The sequence below is a fragment of the Cygnus atratus genome, chromosome 1 (genome assembly GCF_013377495.2).
Source record: "Cygnus atratus isolate AKBS03 ecotype Queensland, Australia chromosome 1, CAtr_DNAZoo_HiC_assembly, whole genome shotgun sequence".
NCBI lineage: Eukaryota > Metazoa > Chordata > Aves > Anseriformes > Anatidae > Cygnus > Cygnus atratus.
The window spans coordinates 190,018,399-190,046,194 of NC_066362.1; the positions used below are offsets into that span (position 1 = coordinate 190,018,399).

Here is a 27,796-nt window from a genome sequence, read left to right on the forward strand (position 1 = left end):
AGTGCAAGATCAATTGAAGGTTGGCATGTCTGTTAAAGGAAACTATTAAGAGTCTAATGAAACATATATTTTATAAGAAGCTAATTTCTCTCTTAACCACTGAAGATCACTGCCTAACTTTTGGGCTTGGTTGTGTTTGAAATGCAAATGGAGGGACTTGTTCCTGTCAGAACTGATCTTTATATACAGAAAGAGCTATAGTCATTCCCTGTGTATTTAATGAAATTTGAAGTGTACATAACATTACACCAGAAAAATGTGTGTACCTATGATCTGTGCCAACACATTCCTTCAAATTGCATCAGTCTGTATCCCAAAATATTAGAAAGATGCTGAGGATTCAACCACACGTTTAACATAACATGGGGAATATCAGTCTCCATCTCTTTTTTTTTTTGACTCTGAGTCAAAAAAGGAGTTTTCTACTTTTGACTCTGTTTTCTCCCGAAGTTAGTGTTTCTGCTTTCCTCAGAAAGACTTTTTTCACTGTCCCATTTACTGCTGGTGACTTGAGGAGAGTCATTGCTGTTATCTGTGGTCTCTCAGAGGAGTTGCAAAGAGAAAGCAAAGACCCCATCTTTCCTGTGCTTCTTCATTGAGCAGAAAAAAATGGCAGGCAAGATTTTTCACAACTGCAGAAAAAGTATGGGATTTCCCTGAACACCTGCAGGATTTGTCTTCTAACATGCTTACTGGCTTTGTTGCAATTTTCGTTGTTGTTGCATACTTAAATAGAACTGGTCACATTATTTTCTTTCTTACTAGCTGTCCAGGCTTGCAGATAAGTGTAGCAGCCTTGAAGGTATTTGTCTGCCAGACTAGTATTGTCCTTTTTCAGCCTTTCTTTCTTTCCTGTGTGGATAACGGTCACTGGAGTCCGTGGTCCTGCTGGAGTTGATCAGCAAATGCTGCTGTTGCTGTTCCTGTTCTGCATCCAGACAGTGCTGGTAGCTGAAAGGAAGTAATTTTATTTGCAATGCTGTGTTACCTAGGAGCTGTCTGCTTATGGGGTGATACCTCATATCTTGCTATGCTAAAAAGACGTACTTGTCCTGGAGAACTTTGTATAGGTAACTTGTAAGACAAAATTTGCAAATAGTTGTTAGCAGTAATATCAGGTAGTACAAAAAGGGAAATGGTATGACTGGCAGTAGTTTCAGCATGCCAAAGGAACCCAATCGTTACCATTCCAATTTTTAATTCCCTCTAAGCTTGATTGTCTCCTTCAAACTCTTCTCTGCAATTTGAAATAAGTTCGTGAACGTGTAGGTATTCTGGGAGATCTTCCAAGCACAGCAGGTAGGCTGGGGTATGTTTCCAACACTGTTGTGTCAGGCTCACTTAAGCCAGTGGTCTTGTAATGTGAAATTTGTGCACAGAATATGCATGTGCTGGGTTTTTCTTTAAAGCCTTAAATTAGCTGGACTTTAAAGTACTTTCAATTTACCAATAACTGATATTGAGTACCGTGAAGACAGAAGACTGTGAGCTTTAAGCTCCCTCTAGTGGCTGCACTTTACAGTCCAAAGCTCGCCTGTAGCACTTCTCTAATCATGACAGTTTTGAGTGTGAGTTCATAATATATAATTATTATTATTTTAATTAATACAGGAATATGATGTGCCTTATGCCTTCCCAAAGTGCCACAGGTCTTCTGTAATCATACTTCAAAAAGCCAGAAGAGTTAAAGTAATGTGAAATAAGAGCGTTTTTCTAGTTACTGTAAGCATAAGGGACTATTTCCCATAAAACAGCTTTAATTATTTCTTTTTTTACAGTTGTGCAGCAATTTACTGCTGATCTTCCTAAAAGAGGTTTGTCCTTAAGTATTACAGAACACTGGAAACAGAAACTTTGCATGAGAAACTCAAACTTTGTTAATGCAAAATTGCAATCAGATAGCCCTGATTTAGTTTTCTTGCTCTAAGAATGTGCATATAAATGTCCCCAGACTTTGTCACTTACACCCAAAGCATTTCTTCTGATGTTGCTATAATTAGTGAGGTTTCACAGGCTTGTAGAGCTGATCTACAAGATCAGTAGTGCTAAAAGGGCAGTATCATTTTTTAGGGGGGAAGGAGGGAGGGATTGTGGGCTAGGTAATATAAGGGATAGTGCAAGGAGGTGACAAGGCCATGCAGGTGAGAGCAAGAAAGGGAGTGAGACTTCTCCTTTTGGTGGCAGAGGGTAACTAGAAGTAAGTCACTTGTCTTTGGGAAGCTTCATTCTTAGTTCTCATGAAACTTCATTGACCAAAGTCGTGTATTTCTTGAGCCTTCAGAGGATTCCCATGACGTTGTGCAGCATCAGAGGCCATAGATTAAATGTACTCTAAATGGTAAATGGTGCTGAAAAAAAGCACCCTATGACACACACGTCCTGTGCTGTGCTGTCTTACGGTGAACCAGGCTGGAGGACTGATCCAGGTGCAAAAAATAAGCCTGCCTTTGGGATGCTTTTTCATGACCACTTCCTTGGTCTGGCTCTCTGTGTTTGCACAACTGCTCACCCACACAAAGGGGAGAAGTGGGGGCTGTGTTTTGCATTTGGGTTTATATGCAACAGCACAGACTGAGGTGTGTTTCAGGCTGTGGCTGTTTTCATCCCTGTGCTCTTGATAACCTGCTCCAAATACTTATCTAGCATTCAGCACAGCAGGGCCTGTGGCATTGAATGTAGTTGGAGCCTGCCCAGAGAAGCACTGCCGCTCTGACTGCAGAAACCACCTCGGCTGGGGACAGCTCCTGGTGACAGCTGGATGCGATGCACGCAGCAGAGTTTGGGTTTTATCGTGCAAGCAGCACGTGCCTTAATTATGTGAGGCTTTTTTTTTTTTTTTTTAAGCAGAGCACGGGCTTGTGAAAGTACAGGGCATTTATTCTTCAGTGGGGAAAAAAAAATGATGTGTAAGAAGGGGCACAGCTGCTCATTAGGATCCACTTAATCAGATGATCAGCAGTCTGCTTTCCTTTGCTTCATTTGGTCAGATTATTGAGAAAATGATTGAGGAGCATCAGTTTTAATCTGTGGATTTACTAGCTCATGTTTGAATCTTCCATTTTCTGTGGTTTGTCAAGGATGAAATAATAAAATCAGATTTAATGTATTTACTAGAAAATACTAATCTTAAATTTAATACCCTGGTCTTTATGCTAGGGTGTTCATGCTTTTATTCCAGGAGCAGCAGGTGCAGATCAAAAAATGCAGCTCATGTATGATCCTTGGGTTGCCGGGGATAAGACTCCGATGGGGAGTTTAGAAGTTCAGCTTAAGTTCAGTAACGTACTCTAACATCTCAACCTGGCTTTATACTTTTTATGCAAGGCCATGCTCACAGAGTCATTAAGGTTGGGAAAAACCTACAAGATCATCTGATCCAACTGTCCCTGAACCACCAATGTCACCCACTAAACCATGTCCCTAAGCACCACGTCCAACCTTTCCGTGAATGCCCCCAGGGATGGTGACTCCACCACCTCCCTGGGCAACCCGTCCCAATGCCTGACTGCTCTTTCTGAGAAGAAAAGTTTCCTGGTTTTCAACCTGACCCTCCCCTGGTGCAACTTGAGGCCTTTCCCTCTAGTCCTATCAGTAGTTACCTGTGAGAAGGGGCTGACCCCCAGCTCCCCACAACCTCCTTTGAGGTAGTTGTAGAGAGCAATAAGGTCTCCCCTGAGCCTCCTATTCTCCAGACTAAACAGCCCCAGTTCCCTCAGCCGCTCCTCACAGGACTTGTGTTCCAGGCCCTTCACCAGCTTCGTAGCCCTTCTCTGGACACGCTGCAGGGCCTCGATGTCCTTCTTGTAGTGAGGGCCCAAAGCTGAACACAGCACTCGAGGTGCGACCTCACCAGTGCAGAGTACAGGGGGACGATCACCTCCCGGGCCCTGCTGGCTGCACTATTCCCAATACAAGCCAGGATGCTGTTGGCCTTCTTGGCCACCTGGGCACACTGCCAGCTCGTGGTGAGACGAGTATTGACCAACATCCCCAGGTCCTTTCTATCAATGGAGCCATAGTCTTTCTACCTGTGTGCATTCCTTTCTTAAAGGTGTATCAGTTCAGCTTACACTGCCTTGTGATATCAGTTCCCTGTAGGAGTATTTTTTTGCTATGTACTTGTTGAGATAAATACCAAATACCCAACGTTGGAGAATACTAATGGCAAAGGGGAAGAACAGCATGGCTTTGCGAACAGCTGGTATTGTCTGCAGGGTTGTTCTTACCTCGTGGCCTGGTGGGGGTCTCAGGATTGCTCAGTGTGGCAAGTCTGCTCTGCAGACTGTTAGCACTGTCATCAGTGCTCCATCCCACCTCATGATAATCCAGGGTCCTGTGTGGTTTCGTGCTTTATTTGTAGGTGACTTTCACTTAGAGAAGCAATGTGGAGCTGGCTTCTAGCAGTAGTGGAGAAGCAGGAGTCATCTGGACAGCCAAGCTGCCCATGATACAAGGCCACTGGGGGACCAGTGCGGCCATCCCCAAATGAGCTGACCTCCAGAATCTGAGCCCTTGCTCCATCTTTAAGATGTCAACTTTAATGTTAAACACTAGAGGGTAGTATGTTACTGCCAATATGTGATTTTAAAGCGTATCCATAGTCGAGATTCTTAATCCCTCGACTTTATTAGACATTCAAGTCTTTTTTTTAAAAAAAGAAAGAACTAAAGAAAAAATAGAACTTTGTTTCTGTGACTGTTTGCATGTTGACAACATAATTGATGTGCAATGATATTTTTGGTTTGGGAAAAAAAGGATTGGGTTGACGATCTTCTCAAGCATCAATCAGAACATAAAATTATTTGCTTTCTGCCTGATGTCTTAATGGTCGCTCTTATGAGCACACAATGTGAATGCACAGTGGTATAGAAGAAGAAGCTGTGACTAAGAAAGAGCAGGTAGTTTTACCAAGTGATACTTGCTTTTGATATTTAACAAGGCAAATATTTATAAGTTCATGACATTGCTCATGTATTTACAATTGGGTTGTAGTGTAACTGCTTTTTAGTACTGGAGTAACTCTTCTTTTCTCTTTCAGGCACCACCTTCCATGGTCAATAATGAACAACGCCAACATGCCGAGCACATATTCTTATCGTTTCGGAAATCAAAATCACCATTTGCTGTTTGCAAGCATATTTTGGGTAAGTTTTAATAAATGCAGTTAATCAGTTTCTCTAACTGGAGCTATGTTCTTCTACAGCTGGGAGTACGGACATTAGTTTTAATTTTGAGGAAGGGTGCTTTCTGTTTGTGTGGCATTTGTTTTTGTTTTTTCCCCCTCAAATTTCATGTTTCATATATTTGTTTCAGTATAATAGTTATACAATGACTGTGCTTGGAAGGGATCTCAGGCTGGCTCTATGCTGGAAGCCTGGTCAACATTACGTTCAGAACAGATTGTTAGGAGCTTTGTCCAGGTAGGGGCTTTTGCCATGCGGAACAGAGAAAACTGAAGAACTTAGTGATTTTTTTTTTTAATTTGTATTTTATTTTCTTTAAGGCTTGGACAAACGTCTCATTTAAAAGATTTGAAATACGTATTGTTTTTAAGTATTGAAAGTAGATTTACAAGCAAGTAAGAAATGTTTTTAAAATGTAAGCAAAGTAATTCAGATCTTTGTATTAGTAACACACTGTGTTTGTGTGTTTAAGCAGTACCTACAAAAATTGATTTAAAAGTTACTCTTCTGGAAGAGCTTGAATCTGGCATTGCTGTTGAAAGGGGTAGTACTGCTTTCAACATTCAGTGCCAGGTCCTGTTCACATGTTACATCCTGTGTGGTGGCCACATGGTAAGCTGAATAATGTATTGGCAAATAAACAGGATGGCTTTAAGCAGATCAAAAAACTGTTCCAGGTTCGCTTTGCAAATGTTTTTACCCAAATATGAGAAATCATGGCACCAAGAATAGGAGGGATCAGTTAGTAGTTGCAAGATGGCAAGGCTGTTTCTTTTGGCATTCGTTTTTGCTTAAAGTCTACTTGAAACTACAACTTAAATGTCTGCCGAGCTGTTAAATAGCATTAGCCAAAGATCAGTAATGGTAGAGGGTGAAGCCTCATGCTGCTCTAGGTTTTGTTTCTGGCAGCTCTGAAGTCAGTAAAGTATAACTTCATTTGGCAAAGTTACTAAACTGATGTAATAGATTAGCCTTTCCTCTATTACATGCTTATTGTAATACTGTCTAATCTGTGGAGTTTGCAGAACTCTCTGTAGCAGGATTGCTTGATACTTCCCATTATACTATTGGTTGATACATCTGCTGCTGCCAGCTCTTGTACTGGTGATGAACTTTTCCATGGCAGGAATCTATTCCAGGTTGAATGTCTTAGTTGCTGTTAACAGCACAGCTTTTTTTCAAAAATTATTTGGAAAAATTACTGTCCACCTAATAGAAGCAACAGAATATCAATTCCAAGTTTTGTGGGATTGTATGTGTGGGGGAAGGAAAGGGGTAGGTAGGTGTCATCTTTTATCAAAAATTCCTGGAAAACCTGGAAATGTGTGGAAAAGAACACATGCAGCAGGGGGAAGCAACTTTTAATTTCAAAGATTTTGCCATGCGGAACAGAGAGATATTTAAGAATTTAGACATTTCTAATGTCTAAAATGATTATTTTCATACTTTATTCATTCCACAGTGTTTTTTAAGTTATTTCAAAATTTTCTGGATTAGAGAAGTATAATTCACGAATATTATGGTATTAATATTGCAGGCCTTCTACTATGTTTTTAAATTATGCATTAATATATAGAGCAGGGTGTGGTTCCTTTCCTACACCCACTCGCAAACCGAATTTTTTTCTACAAATGAGTTCAAGGTTTTAGGATATTACACTAGTACTTTGTCTGGTCATGAAGGCTGTAACGACACTTTTTGCTTTCAGTTAGGATAACTCACCCTTCCTCTCCTCCCCCCACCCCATTTTTTCCCCACCATTGATTTTTAAAGAATTTTATGTGGGCAAAAGAACATATGTAAGTAACCTTGCTTGCAGAACATTTAGATCTCTACGTGATGTATTTGTCACTACTTAGAAGTAATGGAAATTTATGAAATATTCCTAGCAATATTATCTGTGCTAAGGGATATATCTCTGCATCTGGTTGACAAAGAAAGGAACACAGTTTAGCATTATTAACGAAAAATGTCTGCAGTGATAATTCCGTTTTTTCTTCTGAAATATAACTGGTTGGAAGGAACATGAGCTTGGTTTAATGCCTTTTGAATGTCTAGAAATAATACATCTTTGAACTGCTCATTTGCTATCACCATTGAGAAACCAGTGAGTTTCCAGGCAGTGCAGTTTTCCTTGCAGTGGCTTATCCAGTAGGTAGTTGAGATGCTGAGAACAGAAAGAACCTGGAACAGAAAGACTTTTCCCCAGACTTCTTGCTTCTTGAGTAAGTGTTCATACAGTGTGGACAGAAAGAACAGCTGATTGAAGGAATATGAGCAGGTAAGGATAGGTAGGAACCAGAAGGCAGATAGGGTTGGCTTTAAAAAAGAAACAGGAGAAAAGTGCTCAAGACAGAAACTGGAATGGAAGATAGAGAGTGATAATAACGTTGATGGTGTTCATGAAGTGTATGAGCCCCACAGGGAGAGCAACTGAGATGATGAGCATAATGAAAAGGAGAGGAGCCACCACTGTATGATTTGTTTAGAAACCTGTAGTTGAACCCACAAAGCATGAGGCTCTACGTTCTTCTGCTGTAAGCTTATAGCTGTTAAATGTACTGGCAAAGCTTGTCCTGTCTTTCTTTAGTAACTTCATGTAGAGGATAATGGTGCTTTGACTAGTTGTAAGCTTACACTGAGTACTGGAGGTCTGTACTGTTAATGATTGCAGTTGTGCATCTGTGGTACTTGACGCAAAGAAGAAATTCCATCCTCTTTTATTTTTTTTACTAGCATTCTCTTTTTGTATGAGCTTTGTACAGTTTGAAAAAACAGAGACCCAGAAATTAGAAAGTGTCAGAATTAAAATTCCTGTGCAGGAATAATTTGGCTCATCTTTATGTATGTGTTGGACATGCACATTAATCTTTTAATTAAGTGGTTACTTAGTTTTTCAAATTAAGCTTAGTAGATTTAAAGGTGGTTTGTTTTTAATTTAAGCATGTTTACCTGGGTAGGGTTTAGTTTTGAAGCCTGATTAAATTACTTATAAACATTCTAGCAAATCGGATGCTATCTTGGTATAGAACTTGCATATAAAGGAACGCATATTATAGACTTGTGTGTGTATATTCAGTGGAACAAAGTTTGTTTTGTAGTTGTTTAGAGACCACCATCCTATGACTGAGGCTTTCTTCAGCAAACACATTTTTTTCTGGTCCTGGCAGGTTGCGCACCATAGCCCAAACTCCATTTCTGGCTCTGGAATTTTATTTCACCTTTCATATTTTGTTTTTGCCACCTTGTGGCTATGCTTTTTCTGAATGCTTTTTCTGTTTTCTACAGACTCGAACTGTTTTGAAACTGTCTAGTGAAATACTACCTCCTATTTCTAAGTTCAAATTTTTAAAAGCAAAGGATCAAAAAAAAGCCCCCAAACCAAAACAAACAGGAAAAACCAACAAAGAAACCCCAACAAAACAGCCCTGTAGCTTTATATCATCATGTTATGAATTACATGCAAATTCTGGGGCTTCTCTTTAGATTGTAGTATAAACAGTCACCATTTTCCGTAACATCTTTTTCTAGTTTCTTTAGCCTGCGTATGTACAAAGTAATCAGATATTCAAATAATAAGGGCTAGTGATTTCTAAACTTCAGTAAGAAGTTATATTTTGACTACCTCAAGATAAACATGCAAGCTTAAGCTTAGTGTAGAAAACCTTAAATACACCAGCCAGTAAAACTTTTGCTTTGGTAATTAAGCACAAATGCTATCTGTAGATGTGAGTTACTTCTTATTGCCATCCATAAAATGCATGTAATTCTATGTACCGTTGCTTCCAAAGGCAAGCACTCGAATGATAGAGGACTCTTCGTTTTGGCATAGCTGACAATTTAATCATATTTTAATGTACTGTGACTAAGTCTGTCATCTATATTTTGTTCCACAGTTGTGTTAGTGGTCTCATTCTTGATCTTGGGTGCCGTCTCCTGGTGTAGCCAGCTTTTCTTCCCCCAAGTCTCTTACTCAGTTGGGTTACTGATTATTTTTTTCCTCTTTTAAAGTATACATTCTTTGTTTTCATAGTAACAAAATTATGTTTAATAATTATTTAATAGTAAAGTCCATTATTTTTTGTTAGAAATATATAGAAGATAAATACGTCTGTCTTTCGATACTCAAACTGCCTTTGTTTTTCCCCACAGAAACTAGTAAAGTGGATTATGTTCTTTTTCAAGCTGCTACAGCGATAATGGAAGCAGTTGTAAGAGAATGGATTCTGTTGGAAAAAACTAGTATCGAATCATTGCGAACATTCCTTCTAACTTATGTCTTACAAAGGCCTAAGTAAGTATAAGAAAAAATGCTGCTGAACGTGTAGAACTCTGCATAGCCTTGTTATCTTTGTGTTTCCAAGGATAGTGGTGGAAGACCAATAAAACAGTAATTTTTCTTCCAATTTCTTAACACTTAGTTAACTTCCATAGAGTTGTCAGCTTGCCTTGATGTATTCATACACAAGGTTTGAAAAAGAATTACATTTAAAACTTTGAGCATTGATTTCCAAAATTGTTTACAAATCTATTTTTGCAATGTTGTTTACAGCCTTCAAAAGTACGTTCGGGAGCAGATTCTATTAGCAGTAGCGGTGATAGTGAAACGGGGATCATTAGACAAATCTATCGACTGCAAAAGCATTTTTCATGAAGTCAGCCAGTTGATCAGCAGCGGTAACCCCACTGTGGTAAGTTTCTGTCCCTCTCCTCCCCCTTCAAAACTTAAGCAATCTATATTAGTGTAAAAGTTGTGTACTTAGTGATTTACAAAATCTACTTTTCTTATATAAAAATGAGAATTAGTAACAAGTATTCAATTTGTTTGATAACCATTAGAACTGGATAGAGCTAGTTGATAGCTATTCAAGCAATCATTTACTAAATCTGAGATTTCTGAATAAAAATGTCTTGGGACTAGTAGTAGTATGTGGTAGACGCTATACCATGTTTTTTAGGGTCTAGGCTTCTCTGAATAGCCACTTTACCTGCCATTAATACGATAGGGTTTTTTTGTTGTTGTTTGTTTCAGTGGGTTTCTTTAACAGCTTGATCTGAAATGGATTTTCCATTAGCTGGCAGGTTCATGGCACTGTCCTGTTTCCATCTGTGCAGTGCTGCACCCTCCTGTGGCTCAGCTGTCGCAATAGGCTACCAGGAGGCGGGTAGGTGGAGAGAAAGGGGCGTGAGGAAGGAAAACAGGGAATGGAAATACAAAACTTATTCTAGATTTAATGTCATACTACTGGGGTAAGTGTTACCTTCTACACTGAGCTCAAAGTGGAAACAAGGTGTCCAATATCTATCTGTGCATTTAGTGAAATTCCGTTTGCTATGCCAGGAGATATGTTTAGAATAGGTCATAATAGAGGCATGTAACTAGAGATTAAAGAGGTGATTTTTCTTCTACCAATTGCAAATCAAAGATTATGTAGATCTGTGCTGAAATCTTTAACTGAAGCTTTTCTCAGAAAAGTCAGACCTTGAAGGAACTGACTCTTGTGCGCTTAGAGCAGCAGTTACGCTAGTTGTGAGCAGCAAATGTTTAACTCTGAAAAATTTGATCAAAGTGTACTACAAGTAATGCAGCTCATGTCATGGTCCTAAAAATAGTGTGTCACCTCTGAGCACGACCGAGATCCCTCCAGGGTATGGAAATTTCTGTTACGTTTTTAAACCTTTCACTGTTACTTACCTTAATGAGAACATTTCAGCCTTTTGGTTGTGTATAATTTGGATAGAAATGGGCATTTGTTTAGAAGAACAATGCTTAGTTCGTGCTTTCTTCCAGGGAACGTAGTTTTATTTTTTAAATGGAGTTACAATGGAGGATTTCAAAAGCTTTTTGCATGCCTCTGTGTGTGTGCTTATGTAGCTTATATGATCTTTCCAAAAGATACAAGTAGGGAGTAAATCAAAACTTTGGATGTTCACAGAGAAGTCATCTCTGAGTTAACTTGCCCAGTGCTGCTTCTGGAGTTGTATTCTGTGTATGCATTAATGCACAGGCACGCTGCGCTGAGCACAGCGTGCAGCACGCTAAGACTGCCAGCTGGAAGTATATCGCCGCAGGCTTGCTGCAGAGCGCAGGGCATCACAGTTGAGCTCCAGCTGGGAGAAGGGGCAGGATTTTACTCTCCTCTTCTCCAAGCGCCGCTTGCTGCCACTGTACAGAGACCAAGTTTCCCCTTACCCACCCCTTTCACAAACAACACTTTCTCTGTAGTTTTTCCAAAGTATTTATGCTCAAGTTTTAGGAAGGGTATTAAAAATGTCTTGATTATAGAATATGCTAATACAATTTATTAGAAAAAAGTGACATGTGATGCTGTTGGAACACGTTTTCCATAAAGCACAGTACGTTTTGACAGGCTGGTAGTAAACATGTGCTCCCATGTACTTCAGGGGGCTTTATGTTGTAAAATACTATATTTTGTATAGTAATAAAGATTTCTTCTTACAAATGGTTTTGTCTTCCGAGACTTCGCTGCAAGAGAATTCCTCGTGCTGGCACAGTTTCAGGTGACCCAAGACTTGGTGTGTTTAAGACACAATAAGAAGCAGTAATAATATTGTGTGGTTTAGCCCAGTACCTATTACAGCTAAACTCTGAGTTCAGGGTATGCCTTTGTATAAATATGTAATAAATTTAAAAGGTAATAAATTACATGTCCACTTAAACTTAACTTTTCAAATACGGGTGGGTGTTTTTATCAGCATCCCTGTGGTGTTGTGCTGTGCCCCTTAGGCTCTTAGTGGAGCGGCAGTGGTGCGGTTGTGTTGGTGTGACATGGAGTCCGCACTAAGAGTGCTTCAGGATATGGTATGAAGCTGAGGTGGTGGTACTGCTTTCAAGGTCCAGGGTACAGTGTTGGCCCAGTGATTTGAAGATGTACCACCATGGACATTTCTGCACTCTGCTGGATATGTTTATATTGTTTATTGACAAAAACAGGCCGCCACCCCAATCAGGGAGGCAGATAGGACGGGGTATGGGTGTTGGGAGAGATCAGTGGATGTTTTCCAGCCTTCAGTACCTCTCTTTGTCTTGGTTCTTTCAACTTCTTTTAATCATGTCCTTGCTGTGATGTGCTGTGCGCTTTTGCCTCCAGTGTTATACTCTCGAGTTTCTGGAGCCTGTCACACCTTTGTGACTCCCAGTTCTCTCTCTGGCCTCCTCATCCATTTCTGCATCCTTCCCAGACTTCTGCTCCCCACTTTCTTCTGATCTACTGCCCACCCATTTGCATCTTCCCCCCTGAGGTTCAGTCCAGCAGCTGCAGAAATAACCTGTGTGGTCAGCAGCAGGTCATTTTGTGCTTGGAAGTGTTCAAAGCTTTCAGGTATGGCTCTTAGCCATTGACAGTGGCTTTCTACAGGTGACCCTACAGCTGAATCAGTCTTATTGGGGTAACAAGGAAAGACTGGATGGGAAACTATTGAAAAAAGAGGATGTGTTTTGTCACTACAGCAGGGAAAAGAAAACACTTTTCGGTCTATTCAGAAAAGGAACGTAAAGAACCTGGGACTAAATGTGAAGGAAAGGGCTGGCTTAAGCTGAAGATGTGGCTACTTAACTTACGTAGCAGTCGGGAACGGAGAGAGTCCTTTTTAAAAAAGCAAAGTGGTCTCTTGCCTGCTTCCTGCTTGTTTTCTCATCTGTGTGGGCTGTGAAGCTACCTGCTCCTTCTTTATTTTATAAGCAAGAAGTAGGTACTTAATCTTTTCCACTCCCTGCAAATATCTGTCCAGTTCCTGTCAGACACCTGTACTAGTTCCGTAACCTTTGGGGACTTTTCAGTAACATGTTGACAGGGTCAAGTCCTGAATGTAGGTGCAAAGACAGCAGTGAATGCAGATTCTACTGTCATCTGTGTTTGGGTCCTTTTTCTTCCCAAGCATTGGTTAAAAATATCTTCAGAAATCGATGTGTTTTCAGGATGGAACTTGAAGGCATGTTGAATAATGTCGCAAACTGATGTGTGAGCAAGACTGTTGAGAATGAAAAACTGGAAGAGATCAGAAGGAGAGGAATAGTGATGAGAGGAAGAAAGTGGGCAGGAGATTAAAAAGCTGGCTTTAGTATTGAGTAATCTGTTAATAGTGGAACACTATGTACTTGTTAAGAAAATAACAGGGTGTTAAGGAGAGGCAATACTACAGGGATAGGAAGGATGTGTGGTTAGAGCCAGGGTTTGGACCTGGAGCATTGGCTCCTGCTGTTGTTTCTCCACAGTACAGACCTTTATGGGTCCTATGGAAGAGACCTCTGTCTGAGAAGAGAAAGCAGAGTACAGAGGATCTGTCTGCCTGCTAATTTATAAACAACTTTAGGTAGTAAACCTCTGGGGGGATGAAGATTAGCTTTGGAGTTTCTATTTCTGTTCTTTCTTGGCTCTTCCTAGAGCGTCCACACAAGCAACCCCGCTCAAGGACAGGCTGTAAGCTCCCTTCAATAGCGATTTCAGCATCTCTTTTCAAAGTCTTCATCTCTGGGGGACAGAGTTTCTGGCAGTAGGCACAGTGTCACGAGCCAATCTGAAAATGCTAAAGACATGTTTTCTGTCACAGATTTTGACGAACTGTGTGGGCCAAGTTCTCAACTATAAATACCTTCAGTTTCTTGGCCTTTTCTATTTGTGTTAGAATATTGTGCTTTTGCGTAGCCGAAGGATTGATTTAGTTTGTTCTTCATTCCTGCCAGAAGGACAGGAATCCTGGCAGCTAAGGTAATCAATTCCCAGGAGCGGGAACCAGTCTGCATGCAAACACAATCAGATGGACTTTGTCTGCACTAGGATGTGGATTCTTCCAGAACACGGGTAGGCGGATGCAGACATGGTCCAACTGCTGCAGACCTGACACAGGACTGGGAAGCCTCAGAAGCAGTGTTTTTTGGATCTACAAAGCATACAGTAGGATGAATCCTACTATATAGTTCCATATCTGAACCCTTATGTTTTCTGTATATGAAAAGGTTGTCAAGACTTGCTGGAAGAACTCTGCGATCCTAACAGTTGCTTCTATCTTAAAATTTACAAATATGTTAGTCTGTTTCCTGATATTCGAAGTTGGGCTAGAGAGGAGATGGAGATGTTCCAGGTTACCAAAAACTGCTTGGGAATGTGATGTGGATCTCATGTGAAGAATGGGAAATATGAACAATCAGAACTCTGGGCATTTATCTTCATTGAAATATGTGGCTTTCCCTTCAAGGCTCAGAAAGTTGGAGTCGTTCAGCCTAGAGAAGAGAAGGTTCTGGGGAGACCTTATAGTGGCCTTCCAGTATATGAAGGGAGCCTACAAAGAAGATTTAGAGGAAAGGTTGGGCATGGTTTAGTGGGTGATATTGGTGGTACGGGGATGTTTGGACCAGATGATCTTGGAGGTCTTTTCCAGTCTTAATGATTCTGTGACTTTTTGTCAGGGAGTGGAGTGATAGGACAAGGAATAACAGTTTTAATCTAAAAAAAGGGAGGTTTACATTAGATAGAAGGAGGAAATTCTTAACCATGAGGGTGGTGAGGCCCTGGCACAGGCTGCCCAGAAAAGCTGTGGATGCCCCATCCCTGGAGGTGTTCAAGGCCAGGCTGGATGGGGCTTTGGGCAACCTGGTCTGGTGGGAGGTGTCCCTGCCCATGGCAGGGGGGTTGGAATTAGATGGTCTTCAAGGTCCCTTCCAGCCCAAACATTCTGTGGTTCTGTGCAACTAATCTGTCAATAACAATGGCTGACTAGATGACTAGTTATGTTTATGTAGCATTTATGGGCCTTATTTCTGTTCTTTAAGAAGAATTTTACTCTGATCCCTGTCTAGCTGTTGCTGTCTAATGTGGTAGTGTAAGAGTTGGAGAGGCTCTCTCGACTTTTACATTTTGAGAATTTTGACAAAACCTTTTATGTTATTTCCCCCTCACACACATGCCTTGTCTCTACCCTCAGCTATATGTTCTGGTCCAAAAAAATGACTACCTTTTCCTGTGCACCTTACTGCCCTTGAAACATACTGAGTTTAAAAAACCGATGGTAAATGAGGATATTTAAGTTGTTTCCTTCATTTTCACAAGTGGCCTATAAAGGCCTAAGCTCAGGTGTTAAAGATAGTTTGGGGAATTCTAGGGATCCAAAAACTACTCCAAGTGCAGGGTTGAAACTGCAGAAGAACTTTAAAATACAAGTATTTTTCAATGCTTGTATTAACCAGGGTGCTTTTTAAAGCTTTCAGATTTCTGTTTTGAAAGAAAGCCTATTTTGTCAGAGATAAAATACAATACTCCAGCTTAGTTGCTTAATAACTTTAATATTACAAATTCACAGCTCCCAGTATTATCATTTACAATAGGGCTACGGTTTCAAAGACAGGGTTGGAAAGTGAGGAGCCATGATCCAGAGGAGAGCTGTGTGCTCCCTGTTCTGTGTATGGTTTCCAAGGCTCTATTTCCTCAATTTGGCCATCTCATGAGATGTGCAGATGTGGAGGCCCTTGGATGTAGATTCAGTGGTAAGGAAGAAACAATACCTTTCCATGTGTTATAACTATATATTTATTTCTTTTAGTACTGTGGTGACATGCAAATAAGCAGGCTTCAGGAGAAGAGCCTCTTTAAGAAGCTTATTGACCCTGTCTGCTTGGTCTTTATTCCCTCTCAGGGGCACTACCTTTCTGAAGACATACATAGGCAGACAGTTTATTACTGAACGTAAAAACAACCAGGTTTCTCCCTCCTAGCCCTTTTTTTTTTTTTTTTTTTTTTTTAAAGCAGATCTGCTCTGGAGCACAGCCATGTAGCACAGGTCATTTGGCACATCTTGACAGTATGGCAGGCACAGGGGGCCAAGGCCAGGAATGAGTACTGGGAAAAGTAGAGAGAGAACGGACTCCTGCCTGCCAAAGAGCACTTGCCAGGAGCATGACCTGCCAAAAATAAATATACATCATCCTCTAATTCTAACGCTGGGTTATACTGATGGCAAGCCGCATGGTTAGTCTTACTATTTGATATTTTGAATTTAATTGAGGGTCTTGGATCTGTTCATGCAACTACCGTAGGAGAGAAGATCCAGCTGGTGCTTTTCAGGCAAGAACCTGGAGGAAGGATATGTTACCTCTAGATAAATGGCTTTCAGACCTTCACTTTTTTTTTTTACAAGGTTACTTTTTTCCCACCTCCTGGTTTCTGCTTCAAATCTTCTGTCTCCAGAGAAACAGAGAAAAGGACGTTTTGCACCCCAAGCTTGAGCAAACTCAGCCTGGACCGACCTCTTCAGCAATCATTAGGAGCTGCTACTTCTCTTCTCCCTTTGGCCAAAGTGCGCATATTTCACATGCCACAAGATCATCTTCCTGTGGCCCCCAGTGATTTGCAGGGGAATTGGTTTCCTCTTTCTCAGCTTAGTTTTGGGGGTTGCCTTGCATGGTTAGTCCAGGTTTCCCCCGAGAAGCAGAAGTGTGGTCTCACTGCCTGTGTTGCTGTAGGCACGGCACGTTAACCCAGAGCCGCTCATCTGTCGTGGTGGAGAAGGAGTGGGGAGGAAAGGGGTGCTCTGCCCAGCCAGTCCGTTACTGCTGACAGCACAAATCTGCAGCTGTGGGTCCTATTCCTATCGTCCAGTCCCTGCTCCACAGCTTCTTTTTCCACCAGTTGGCTCATTTGGGAAGGATAAAATAGATGAAGTCCACTGGGTTCTTCTGGTGCTTGCCTATATTCAGAATATATTCCATTGGTTTGCTGTTTGTTTGGGAGCTACTACTTCAGCTCTTCTTCAGCTCCTGGTGTGTTGGTTGTTGGCTTTTTTTTTCTTAATTTCCCTGTTGCAATCCTGTTACGTGTTGAAAATCTGGAGTGTCCCCAGTTACTCTGTGCACACAATTGTATTTCTTTTGGTCTTGTCGCCATCCTGTTAACTGTTACCTTTGCATTTGGAGATGCGGCTTATGTTTTGGGGATTTATGTTCTCTGAAAATGTTAGGATATACAGCTGCGCTTGTTCAGGGAAGTTAGGGAAGAAGCCTGTTACCTCCTTTATAAAGGAAGCCTTGCTTTAAACAATTTCTTTGGTAAAACTGCTTTTGATGTATTCTCACCACAGAATTCTATCACCTACAAACAGCACAGCAAATTTTGCCTCTGAGTAGATCTACTGTCCTCCTCTTCCTGCTTTCACACAAGTTAAAACTAGCTGATTTAGGGATGTTGTTAAATGCTTCTTGGTGTTTCCCTTTGGTTTCAGTAAGTTTGTGTTAAAAGAGTTGAGACGAAGTCCTATAAGTACACATTCAGGCAGGCAATGATTTAATGTAACAGAGTAGATCTTATTTGCTCTGCAAATAAGTGAGATCTGTAGTCTTTTAAATATATTTGCTCCCTTTTTCTGTAGGTATGAATGACATTGCATAGTATGTGGGAATGTGGGGCAGTTGCTCGATAGTTCATTTTACTGTAGAGAAATGAATGATCAAATCAAGCCTCTTGACAGCCTGAATTTCAGAACAGGGGAAGCATTTTTGGTGGTGTAGTTTTCTGCTTTGTCTGTTGGCTTTTCTGCCTCGGAGCTGGTGTACCACATGTCCATTTTTTCCTAAGCCGCATTTGAACTCTTCTTCCTTTCAGATGCTTTGTAACCTAACTACCCTCAAATGAAGCAGTTCACTTATTCCATGGGCAGTCCAGGCACAAGTGTGAAATCCCTTCAAACATTATGGCTTTAACTTTTGTTATAGGGGACATTCCACTTGCAGGAATAAGTTGCATTTTCCTAATGCATCTGAGTTTTATGAACTATGAATAAATGTTTGCTGTTAAAATGGTGCATGGCCCTCCTGTAGTGTCTGTGTTTTATTTAAAAAGAAACCCACTAAAACGATGTCACTACTGGGTGTCTGATTGCCAAGTTAATCTCTTATCACAAGTCCCATTGATCTTCTGTTTGAGCAGCTGAGAGTCTATTTTATGTATAGCGATCTTTCATAAAGTTTATTCCTGGTAATAAAGCTAACTGGGGAGAGTGCCAAGCTATTCTCAGAGGCAGTCCGCTCTTGACAAGAGAGGTATTTTATTTTGTTAGATGGGGTTATTGTTTGGGCATGTACTTGTGGCAGAACTAGTGAAATCGCTAGCAAGTGAGTCAAGCCACGTTCAGAGGTGTACTCTTACTGGTATGAAGTTAATGGCATTACTGGGCAATAGACACTCAGAGCTGACTTTTAATATGATGCCCGGCATCACGTGCATTTTCTACTTATTACTGTATGGTATTATTAAATTGGATTGTTCATCTCTTCAGTGGCATGGCAGAAAACCTTTAAAAAATCTAATACTTCGCATGTGTTAAGCGTATTCAATTTCATTTTGTTAAAGGAAGCGGTTTTATTTCACGGAGCACAACTGTGTTTCTATGAATTTGTGTCGCTTTTCAGGTTTTTGAAATCTTTCTTCTAATACCATAGCAAATTGTGTCGAGATTTTTTGTCGTCATGCCAAATGTGTACGTACCAAATGTGTAAATTCAAAAAGTGTATTTCAAAATTTTACTTACTAACCTATAGTGAAATTACTCTTCGCAAAGAGTAATTTCAGTCCCTCTGCTCTTGCCTGTAAACTGTGTAAACTTTCTTCCTTCTAGAAAGCCATTGTCTGGCAGTCTCCTCTGCCTGTTGTTGAGGTAGATTTTAAATTTTAGGCCACAATCTTTCCTCTGGCCTGCTGCTGCTGCTCTGGTGACCTGGGTATCCAGGCATGCTTACAGCTCCTCACAGGTGAAAGGGGCAGGGGCAGGTAGCGACACAAGGGCACACATGTGCCCCTCATGCCCACAGCACCCTTGGGATGAGGCAGGATTTGCACGCCAGGAAGCAAAATACCACAGGGAAGGAGGTGGTGGGGTGCTGGGAAAGCAGCGGGAGGGAGAAGTTTTGGGGAGGGAAGGAGGATGGAGGGCTGCAGTGTGTCCTGGTGTTTGCTGTGAGCGAGGCTGCTGGAAGGAATAAAGTGTGAAGATCTCCAGTAACGTGCTTCTTTTCCTCCTTCCGTGCTCAGAGCAGTTACCGAGGTCAGAACTACCTGAAATACCTGTTGCTGAAATCAGTGGTCATGTCTCCAACTTTTGCATCAGGCTCGAAGCAGGATCCCTCAGAAACAGCTTTTTTTTTTTGTAGTTCAAGGAGCCACTGCTCTTACGTCTTTGAGGAGTTTTCTTCATCATGAATCCTAAAATTTATCCTTCCTTTTAAATTTTGCCTTGAAACCAGGAGGAAAGCCTAAAAAACATCCAGGATGCCATTTTTTTCATGCTTTAACATGTTACTGCTTGAACAGAAAGGCTACATGGTTACATACTGTATAAACAACGGAGAGAGAATGAAAGGAGAAGATGTCAATTTCAGCTGATACTAAATATTTCTAGTCACAGTGGGAACACATAATTTTGCCATTTGCTCCTTATCTGTCGTTCTAACCCACTTATTTTTCTAGTAATTGGCAACCGGCTGCCAGGGATGGGTGGTCTGCATCACTGCCCTGCTTGTCCCGTGCTGCTCCGAATGGCAGCGTGTTGAGGAGATCTCCACACGGTGAAGCAGTTTTAGCAGCACAACCACTGATACCGGGTGGTAATCGTGGAGCATCAAACTCTGGGGATCTGTGATTTCAACTAGTGGTGCCCTTACTTTTCAGCTCTGAGACGTAGTGATGTATCAGTGCATTTGTAATTCCAGTATAAATTCAAGTCTCTATTAAAGTATTTAGAGAACCTTGTGAGATGTCTGCATCTCCTGGCACAGAATGGAACTGGGCAGTATTCTCTGGAAACTTCTCCATTATTCCTTTAAAAACATGTATTCTTATCCGAAGTGTTGTTCTAGAGCTTAACTTCACTGTTTTTCTTTCTCTTTTTTTGGGGGGGTAGAGGGGGTGGGTTGTGTTTTTGTGTCTGGTTGTTTGTTTTTCTTTTTATCAGATTAATTCTTTTCATATGGAACTCTTAATGTTGGACTTGAAACTCGGTGTTAGCCTGAATTTTTATATCAGCTCAAATCTGGACTTCCTGCAAATTTAAATAATAGTTCGTTGCAGAAATAGCTTACATGGAAATTTGGAAATAAAATACTGAAGTGTTTGAGCTAGTTAGGAGTACTCTGAATCATGTATAGAACTGACAAAATTGCATTTCTGGTGGAGCAAATTAAAGTGTGGTGCTTTTCACTGGCAAACTGTTGCTTTTATCATGAGTGACTAGAGAAATAGTCTACTTGAAATAGCCTTCTTGAAATAAATAGTTATTTCCTTAAAATGGGAAAATTTAGATTTAGCAACTGATCAACAATATGCTGGCCTGCTGTACAGCTTTATTATGTAGTAGAAAAGAACACCCATATGTTATCAGGAAGCTGCTATGTTTGATCTGTCTGGGACTTATTTAGCAAGTAAGAATGTTAATTTAGTGTATACTAGCTAAGATAACTAGTTGTCTGGGGGGTCAAGGTACTGACTTCAGAGGCATTTCTGAACAAAGATGTTGCAGTTGGTGGGTGGATGGCACTGGTCTCAGCTGTTGTATGAGCTTGCATAAATAGTATCATCTCCACTTTAATCTTTCGGGTGTTCAGAGGTAGTGTGCATATTTCTGTTTAACCCCTGGACACTTGCTGGCATGCATGACCCTTTAACAATTCCTATCCCTCTGTCCATCCCTGGCACCTTGGCTCCGAACGGTCTAGGAGTATAGCCAGTGATCTTCAAGTTTTTTGTTAAGAGTCTGTCTAACAAAAAGTGTTTTCATTTCGTTGGTATATAGTTTCTATTGTGTTTATTACATTAGTATATGGCACGCTTCTGAAGTACTTTTTACATCCCTGTTATACAGCATTAGCTTTCTTCTGTGTTTAGCGTTCAGTTACAGAAATTTATTAAAACTGGTGATGATGGCTACTGGACTTTGGCATCAGGAAAAAAAGCCTTTTTTATTTCAAAAATAGCAACTATGGCTGGAAAAGTTTCATAAAGAAAAGTTGGCTTTTAAATTGTGTTTTATCATAAGCATTTGATTTACCTTACCTTAAATTTTGAGAATGAAGATGATACTTAAACATATAATCTTCGTGTATCTGTTTCTCTAAAATTAATGTTTTTTTTCCTCACCCGTTTTTATATTGCTTCAGGGACACCATTCCAAAAGAGTAGCTTTCAAGGTTCTTTCTGAGGCTTGTGGATCTTGTGCTTTGGAGGAGAGTATCTAAAAGCTTTTAAGCATCAGAGCTTTCTGCATATTCCTCCCCTTTTTTGATGAGGGAGAGGGAAAAGAGGGTGCATTGCAGGTGCTGTTTTTGACTAGCTTTTATCACTTTCTGTGGTATATGTTCAATCATGATCAAATACCAACACGGTAAGTGTAGCAAATGCAAAGAAGTGCCAAAATAAACTTCAGAGTGATCTGAACTGTTAGATGGGTAGAAAAAAAGTATAAACTGAATCTTCCCTGATCCTAGTACCTGTAAAACCACGTGCATGGGGAGAGAAAATTAACAGGCTGGCAAATGGATTGCGGTGTTTGTTTCCATTTTGTAGAGCTGATTGTACAGGTGCTAGTTTTTTATGCTGCTCAGATACTTGAATTTTTTGTGTAAGGGTGGAGCTTGGATGATTTCAGAGATGGCTCACCCAAGCATCTGTAATCCTGAAAGTTTGAGTTGTTCTAATTTGTGTTAGAGGAAACTGAACTAATAGCTGGAGAAATATGCTAATAAAGTAACTTAAGGACAATGTAGGTGGTGTTATGTTGTCGGACATCTTTTAGTTATATTATTCCCCCTTATTTTTTTTATAGCAAACTTTGGCCTGTTCCATTTTAACGGCGTTGTTGAGCGAATTCTCAAGTTCAAGTAAAACCAGCAACATTGGACTAAGCATGGAGTTCCATGGTAACTGTAAACGTATATTTCAGGTAAACTAGTTCTGTATCAATATATGCTACCTGTGTTTCTAAAATCTATATATTAAGAAGCAGAAGTACTTTCTTGCACTAGGTGCATTCAGTTACAGTGTATGCTTGACAGCATTTAATTGGACTAATATATATTATAAATACAGATATTGGCTACCTTAGGAAAATTGATAACGTATTTTTTAAATACTTGTATCAAAAAAGTGCCATCTCTTTGCCCATTTTATGAATGTAGAGCTACAGATCTTTACACGGTTGGGCTCTTTAATTCCTTGGCTACCAATTGCAAACAAAACGAATACTCTGTGGAACAATGATAGTCTTAAATATAGCTTTGGTTTAAAGCCAAGGAGAGCTATGTATTTAAAAATATTATTGCAGATGGTGTAGTCTGGTTGTCTCAGATGTATTGTTTGGCCAGGCAGAAATGTTTTTGTGAAGGCATTGCTTTAAGCTCTGACTGTTGTGGAACAATTTACCAACTTTTTTTTATGCCAAAGACCACACCCCTACTCCACCAGTTGTTAAAAAGATATTGTTAAGTTTTTCCTTTAATGACTAAACTTACATAAATATTTTTATTATTATTTACCAACATGTTGCATTAGTTTTGGCAAATAAGATGGGGGTTCTCACTGTCAACTTTGGAATATTTTCTGCTTTTTAATGAAAACTTGGGTGAACACAAAAATGACTGAGAGACTCTGTTAATATGTTGTGTTCGTCCTGACTATAGGAGGATGATCTGCGGCAGATCTTCATGCTCACAGTAGAGGTACTTCAGGAATTCAGCAGACGTGAAAACCTCAATGCTCAGATGTCTTCAGTGTTTCAGCGTTATCTTGCACTAGCCAATCAGGTCTTAAGCTGGAACTTCCTTCCTCCAAATTATATCCTTTTAATGTCAGGCCCTTCATTTCAACTGACTTGGATCACCTCTGATGGGTGATAAGTAAATGTGAGGAGAGAAAAATGTAAATTAAAGTCTTATATTTAGTCCTTGATTTGTTTTTTTTTTTCACTCCTGTGTTTGCTTAAGAGGTACTTATATGAAGAAGCTGCTGTTACTTTTCATTAAAGTATTTTATATAAAAGGCAAAGTTAGTTCAGCAGAGCAGCTTCCAGTTCAGAGCTGATGATCCTCCTGGTTGTAGCAAGGGATGGGGAAAGTGTAACAAACTACTTTAGTGCAGAACCAAATGGTGAAGAGATCTAAGTAAGCTCTGTTTAATTTTTATGCAGAGGTCTGGTCTTTCTTTTTGCTCTCAGAGATGAGAAGTGGGTAGGTGAATGCCCTGTCATTTCAAGATGTGCATGCTCAAAGGATTCCCCCAGTAAAAGAGAAGAGATGGAATCTCATTTTTTTGTTGTTTGCCAATATACTGGTGCTGTTGCTTCCCTTTTCATATTTTTGTGGTGTGTGGTGGTTATGAATGTCCAGGGAAATGTAGAGATGGTAAGCAGAGGAAGAAACGGGAATATAATGAAGAATCAGAAAGAGAGAGTGAGTCTTGGTGAGGGAGGGAAGAAGAGAGGTGAAAAATGGGCCAGGAGAATATGGTAGAAATACAGGGTACAGCGTTACGATGACTCTTAATAGCTACACCAACTTTAAGATACTGAGCAAACTTACCCAGAGCCAACCTGTTAAGCTGCTTTATAAGCTTTTTTCTTAAAACTGTCTGAATAATTTGCTACTGTTACACATACTGCAGCAATCTTGGTGTTGCCTTCAAACCCTCTATATAGGATTTTATTTGAGTTTGACAATCAGAAGGCAGCATGTGTGTGTTTCTATATTGTCTTTGTTCATTATGTAATGAGCAGCAGAAGTGAAAGCGGATGTTCTTTGGTTCACATCTGTAAAGTAGAATGCCAGATATTGTCTTTTTGGAAAGTGCCATGGATGAAAAGTAAATATTCCACGCCTATTAACCACTGAGGTGGTTTGGCAAGGGGCCAGAGAGGAATTTAGTGTGTGTGCTTACAAGACTGAGACTGGAATCAAATTATTGCATCTTATAAAAGTTTTCAAAAGAGAATTTGGGATTTGTGAGAATTCAAATAATGTGTGAACACTTTCGATTTTTAAAGCAGTCACTGTAGATAGAAAGGAAATGCCTTTGTGTTGTGTAGTGGTGGGTGGAGGTCATTTCCTCTGATTTTTAGTCTTGCCTAATGCAAACCTCTGATGTACACCATCACAAATACCGATGATGTTACAGTTTGAAAGTGAAAACTCTAGCTTTTTCATGAACACTTTATCCTAACCTTAAGGTTTGCAATGGTGGGTCTAGTTAAATACAAGCAAGATGTTGGTAGAAATTTATTCAGGCCTTGAGAGTTGCAGCTTTTGTTTACACCTGTATATAATTAGAAGTGATCCAATCTATATGTATTTGTAAATAAGTGTTAATTGTAATAGCTAAGCAAGGCATATCGCTATTTGAGATTAACAGTTTTCTGCTACTTGGCCTACTTGAGATACTATTGCTGTTAAATTCTGGCCACTTCTGGTGTAGATAGACCTTTAGTTTGAACCACCACAAGTGCTCTTATGTGGTTCTATTTTACATCTTTTTATAACTTAGGTTCTACATTATATCATCTTGTTTTCTGCCGTTGGGCATTTCATTTTGCTGTAAGAATTATGACACTGGTTGTGCTCTCCCTCCTCTATTTAGCAACCTGTTTTCACAGAACTTGGAATGGCTTTAATCACTTTTGAGAAAAGTGGGTCTTAACTAAGATTCAGTAGCTGTTAGGGTGACAGCCACATGTTGATGTAGCTGATGATTGTTAGTTCCTGGACAGTGAAGCTTAACTTGGCTGCAGTTTCTACATAGGTAGCACATTACACAAGAACATAGGAATGCCAATTGATCAGTTGGTATCCTCTTTCCAAATCTTGGCAGTACGCATGCCAAAGCAATGGGCATAAATTTAATACCTAAAGCATGGAGTAAAATGATCCATAGTATCCACATATGCGTATATATATTTTTTCCTTTAGTTGATATTCCCGACAAGATAATTGATTCTCAGTATTCCTTGCAGCATAGCAGTAATCTGCAGTATCTGTACATAATCTTTAGCAGGATTCTGGTATTCTGTGCCCCCTGCCCCCTACAAAAAAGCAGCATAAATATGTGCTTTTCAGTGACTTAGTGATTTTTCACTGAGGCACAGCATTTACATCACTAAATTGCAAGAATTACATCAAAATATGACTTCTCGAGAAGTGAGAAGTGCTGTTACAGGATAACTCGGTATGTGTTGCATTGTTAAACGCAGTCTTAGGCAGTGCTGCCAGCTATTAGAAGAGTTGTAGTAAATATAAATTGTTTATTACCAGCAAGAAGAGCTGGCATAAAAGATGCATTCTGGAGTAGCCACCTTGTTGAACAGTGAAAGAAGAGAGGCTGACACCAACCTGCTCTTAAGCTGGAACTCAGTAATTATTGAGTGTCTTACTGCAGTAGTAAGGCATGATGACTTAGGAGGCTTCCTCTCAGTCACGTGCAGTTTCTTCCATTTCATTTTCTAGCACACAGGCAATCGTCTAGTGTTGTTTTCATCTGTTACCTCTAGGCATTAGTTCACCTGATGTTTGCAGATGCTTCGGGGATTTTTGGCAGTACTGTTGGAAAGGACAATAGCATAGAATTCCTATTTTGCACTAAGAACGTATGGCAGTCAGTTGTGGCATGCTGGCTTCTGTAGGGTTTCTTTTTTCAGTGCTGTCACAGCACAGTTAGATATTGGTTACTTGGATGGAATTGGTTTTAAACTGAATCTTTTCTTCAATGAATGTTTTGAATAGTTAAGGAAGTGCAAGCAAATGATGGGTAATAAGAGATACAGCCCTCTCCTTTATAAGAGTGCCTTCAAGGATCCCACTCCTAGTACATTAGGAGTGTCCAAAGACCCCAGTTAAGGAATTCAGTGTTGCTGGACCCTAATGCACTTTGACATGGATGTATAATCTGTCCTACGGAGTCAGGACGTAATCAGATTCTTTTACCTCCAGAGGTGTTTCTTACCACTTCTTGACTTTGGGATTTATCTGTTCTTGGCAGCTGCATTCTAATAGACTTTGGATGAATGCCCACGAATGCAGAAGTTTTTAATCAGGCCTTTGTCCTGCTATCTCCCATCTACAAAAAGGTGTTCCTTATCTGTCATTAGGAGTTGTTATAGAACTATTTATCCCTTATTTTATTCATAAAGGTACGGGTTTTTACAGCTTTTTGTAGAGAGCACTAATAGTACACGAATAAACAGGAACTTTAACTTTAGTTTTTGTTTTGGATTTGGTGCCTCTTCTTGCTAGGAGGCAAGCTGGCAAGTTTTCAGGTGACTGTAGAATAAGGGATTGGATTTAAAATACAGGTTACGTAACCCTGATGGGATGCACTCCTCTAATACGCATCGCTGCCATTCCATCAAAATTAATGGTGCAATGGCAATTGTATGAACTGACTGAAGCTTTTGTCTGATCGGAATTCTGGTTTTAGTATGGGTGTTCCTCAGCTATACATTTAAAGGAACAAGCTCTTCATATCTCTGTTGTGAAAATGGCTCAAGCCAGAATGAGAGACCTCTGGGAGATCCTGCGAACCATACAGTTCTGCAGACTTTCAGGATTTGAAGTCGGTCCAACCCAGATTGGTAGCATCTGTTGTGCGTAATGGAAGTGCATGAAAAACACAGAGTACTCAGAAAAAACAACACCAGGTTTGTTTTGAGGAATGATTTGAGTTGGCATCACTGCTGAAAAAGCATCCTGTCCCAGCATCTCTCAGGAGCGTGATACTGAGCAGGGAACCGCCTGGTTGAGAGCTTCTTTCTAGCAGGGTGAGGTCCTGACTGTGATTTGTTGCACAACTGCAGATACGACTGAGCTGAGGAGAGACAACATGGGTTTCCTTCAGCAGCAGGGCTGCTTTCCTTAGGTCTTCTGTTTGCTAACAGCCTGGGGTTATCCTGAATTTACTACAGTCTTCATGTGAAAAATGAAGGGATGAGGTACTGTCCTGGCTGTTGTTTGGGATATGAGGAAAAATTCACTGCGACTAAAACAGCTGTGTTGAAGAAAGTGTGAAAGAAAGAGTTGCCTTTTACTTTTGTCAGTTTTATCCCTCTTAAGTAAAAACAAACAAACAAACAAACAAAAAACTTTGGAATCCCTACTGCTTAGAAATTCATCAGCTTCCTAGGTGGCAGGCAGTGGAAAGGTGTGAGTCTTGGGCTGCATCTGTATGGCCATCACTTCTGCATAGGTGGTTTAAGCAGAAGTTAGGCTTGAAGTGATTAGCTTGCTTACTGTTAGATGTAGAGCTGTGGTAGCAAATTTTAGTAGGGATAGCAAATTTTAGCAGGGGCTGCAGAATTAATCCACTTGGGTGGTCAACATGAGACTCTGTGCTGGCATGGCTGCGCTGGTGGCTGCTCCAGAATTGGCTGGTTTTAAGGTTAGCTGGGGTCTTCCTACACCTCCTCTGCCTGTTGCTTTGCAGACACAATCTGCATCTGGTGTCTCCCACATAAAGTAGTTTTTAACAATGAAATGTTTAAGCCTACCTTTCTTCAACTGAATGCTGGATCTGTTTCCTAGGAGTGTGAGTTATATAAAGATTTGTGAAACCGTTCTCCATAGGGGGCAGCAAGCTTCT

General features: G+C 40.3%; 1 protein-coding gene across 1 annotated transcript in view; it reads left to right on the forward strand.

The window, feature by feature from the left end:
* The window catches only part of XPO4 (exportin 4), an 82,272-nt gene that overhangs the window by 17,299 nt on the left and 37,177 nt on the right, over positions 1-27,796 (forward strand). The window contains exons 2-6 of the mRNA XM_035542719.2: positions 5,039-5,144; positions 9,336-9,477; positions 9,736-9,874; positions 22,005-22,121; positions 22,858-23,011. Coding sequence (XP_035398612.1) covers positions 5,039-5,144; positions 9,336-9,477; positions 9,736-9,874; positions 22,005-22,121; positions 22,858-23,011 — 658 coding nt within the window. The remainder of the gene's footprint in view (positions 1-5,038; positions 5,145-9,335; positions 9,478-9,735; positions 9,875-22,004; positions 22,122-22,857; positions 23,012-27,796) is intronic.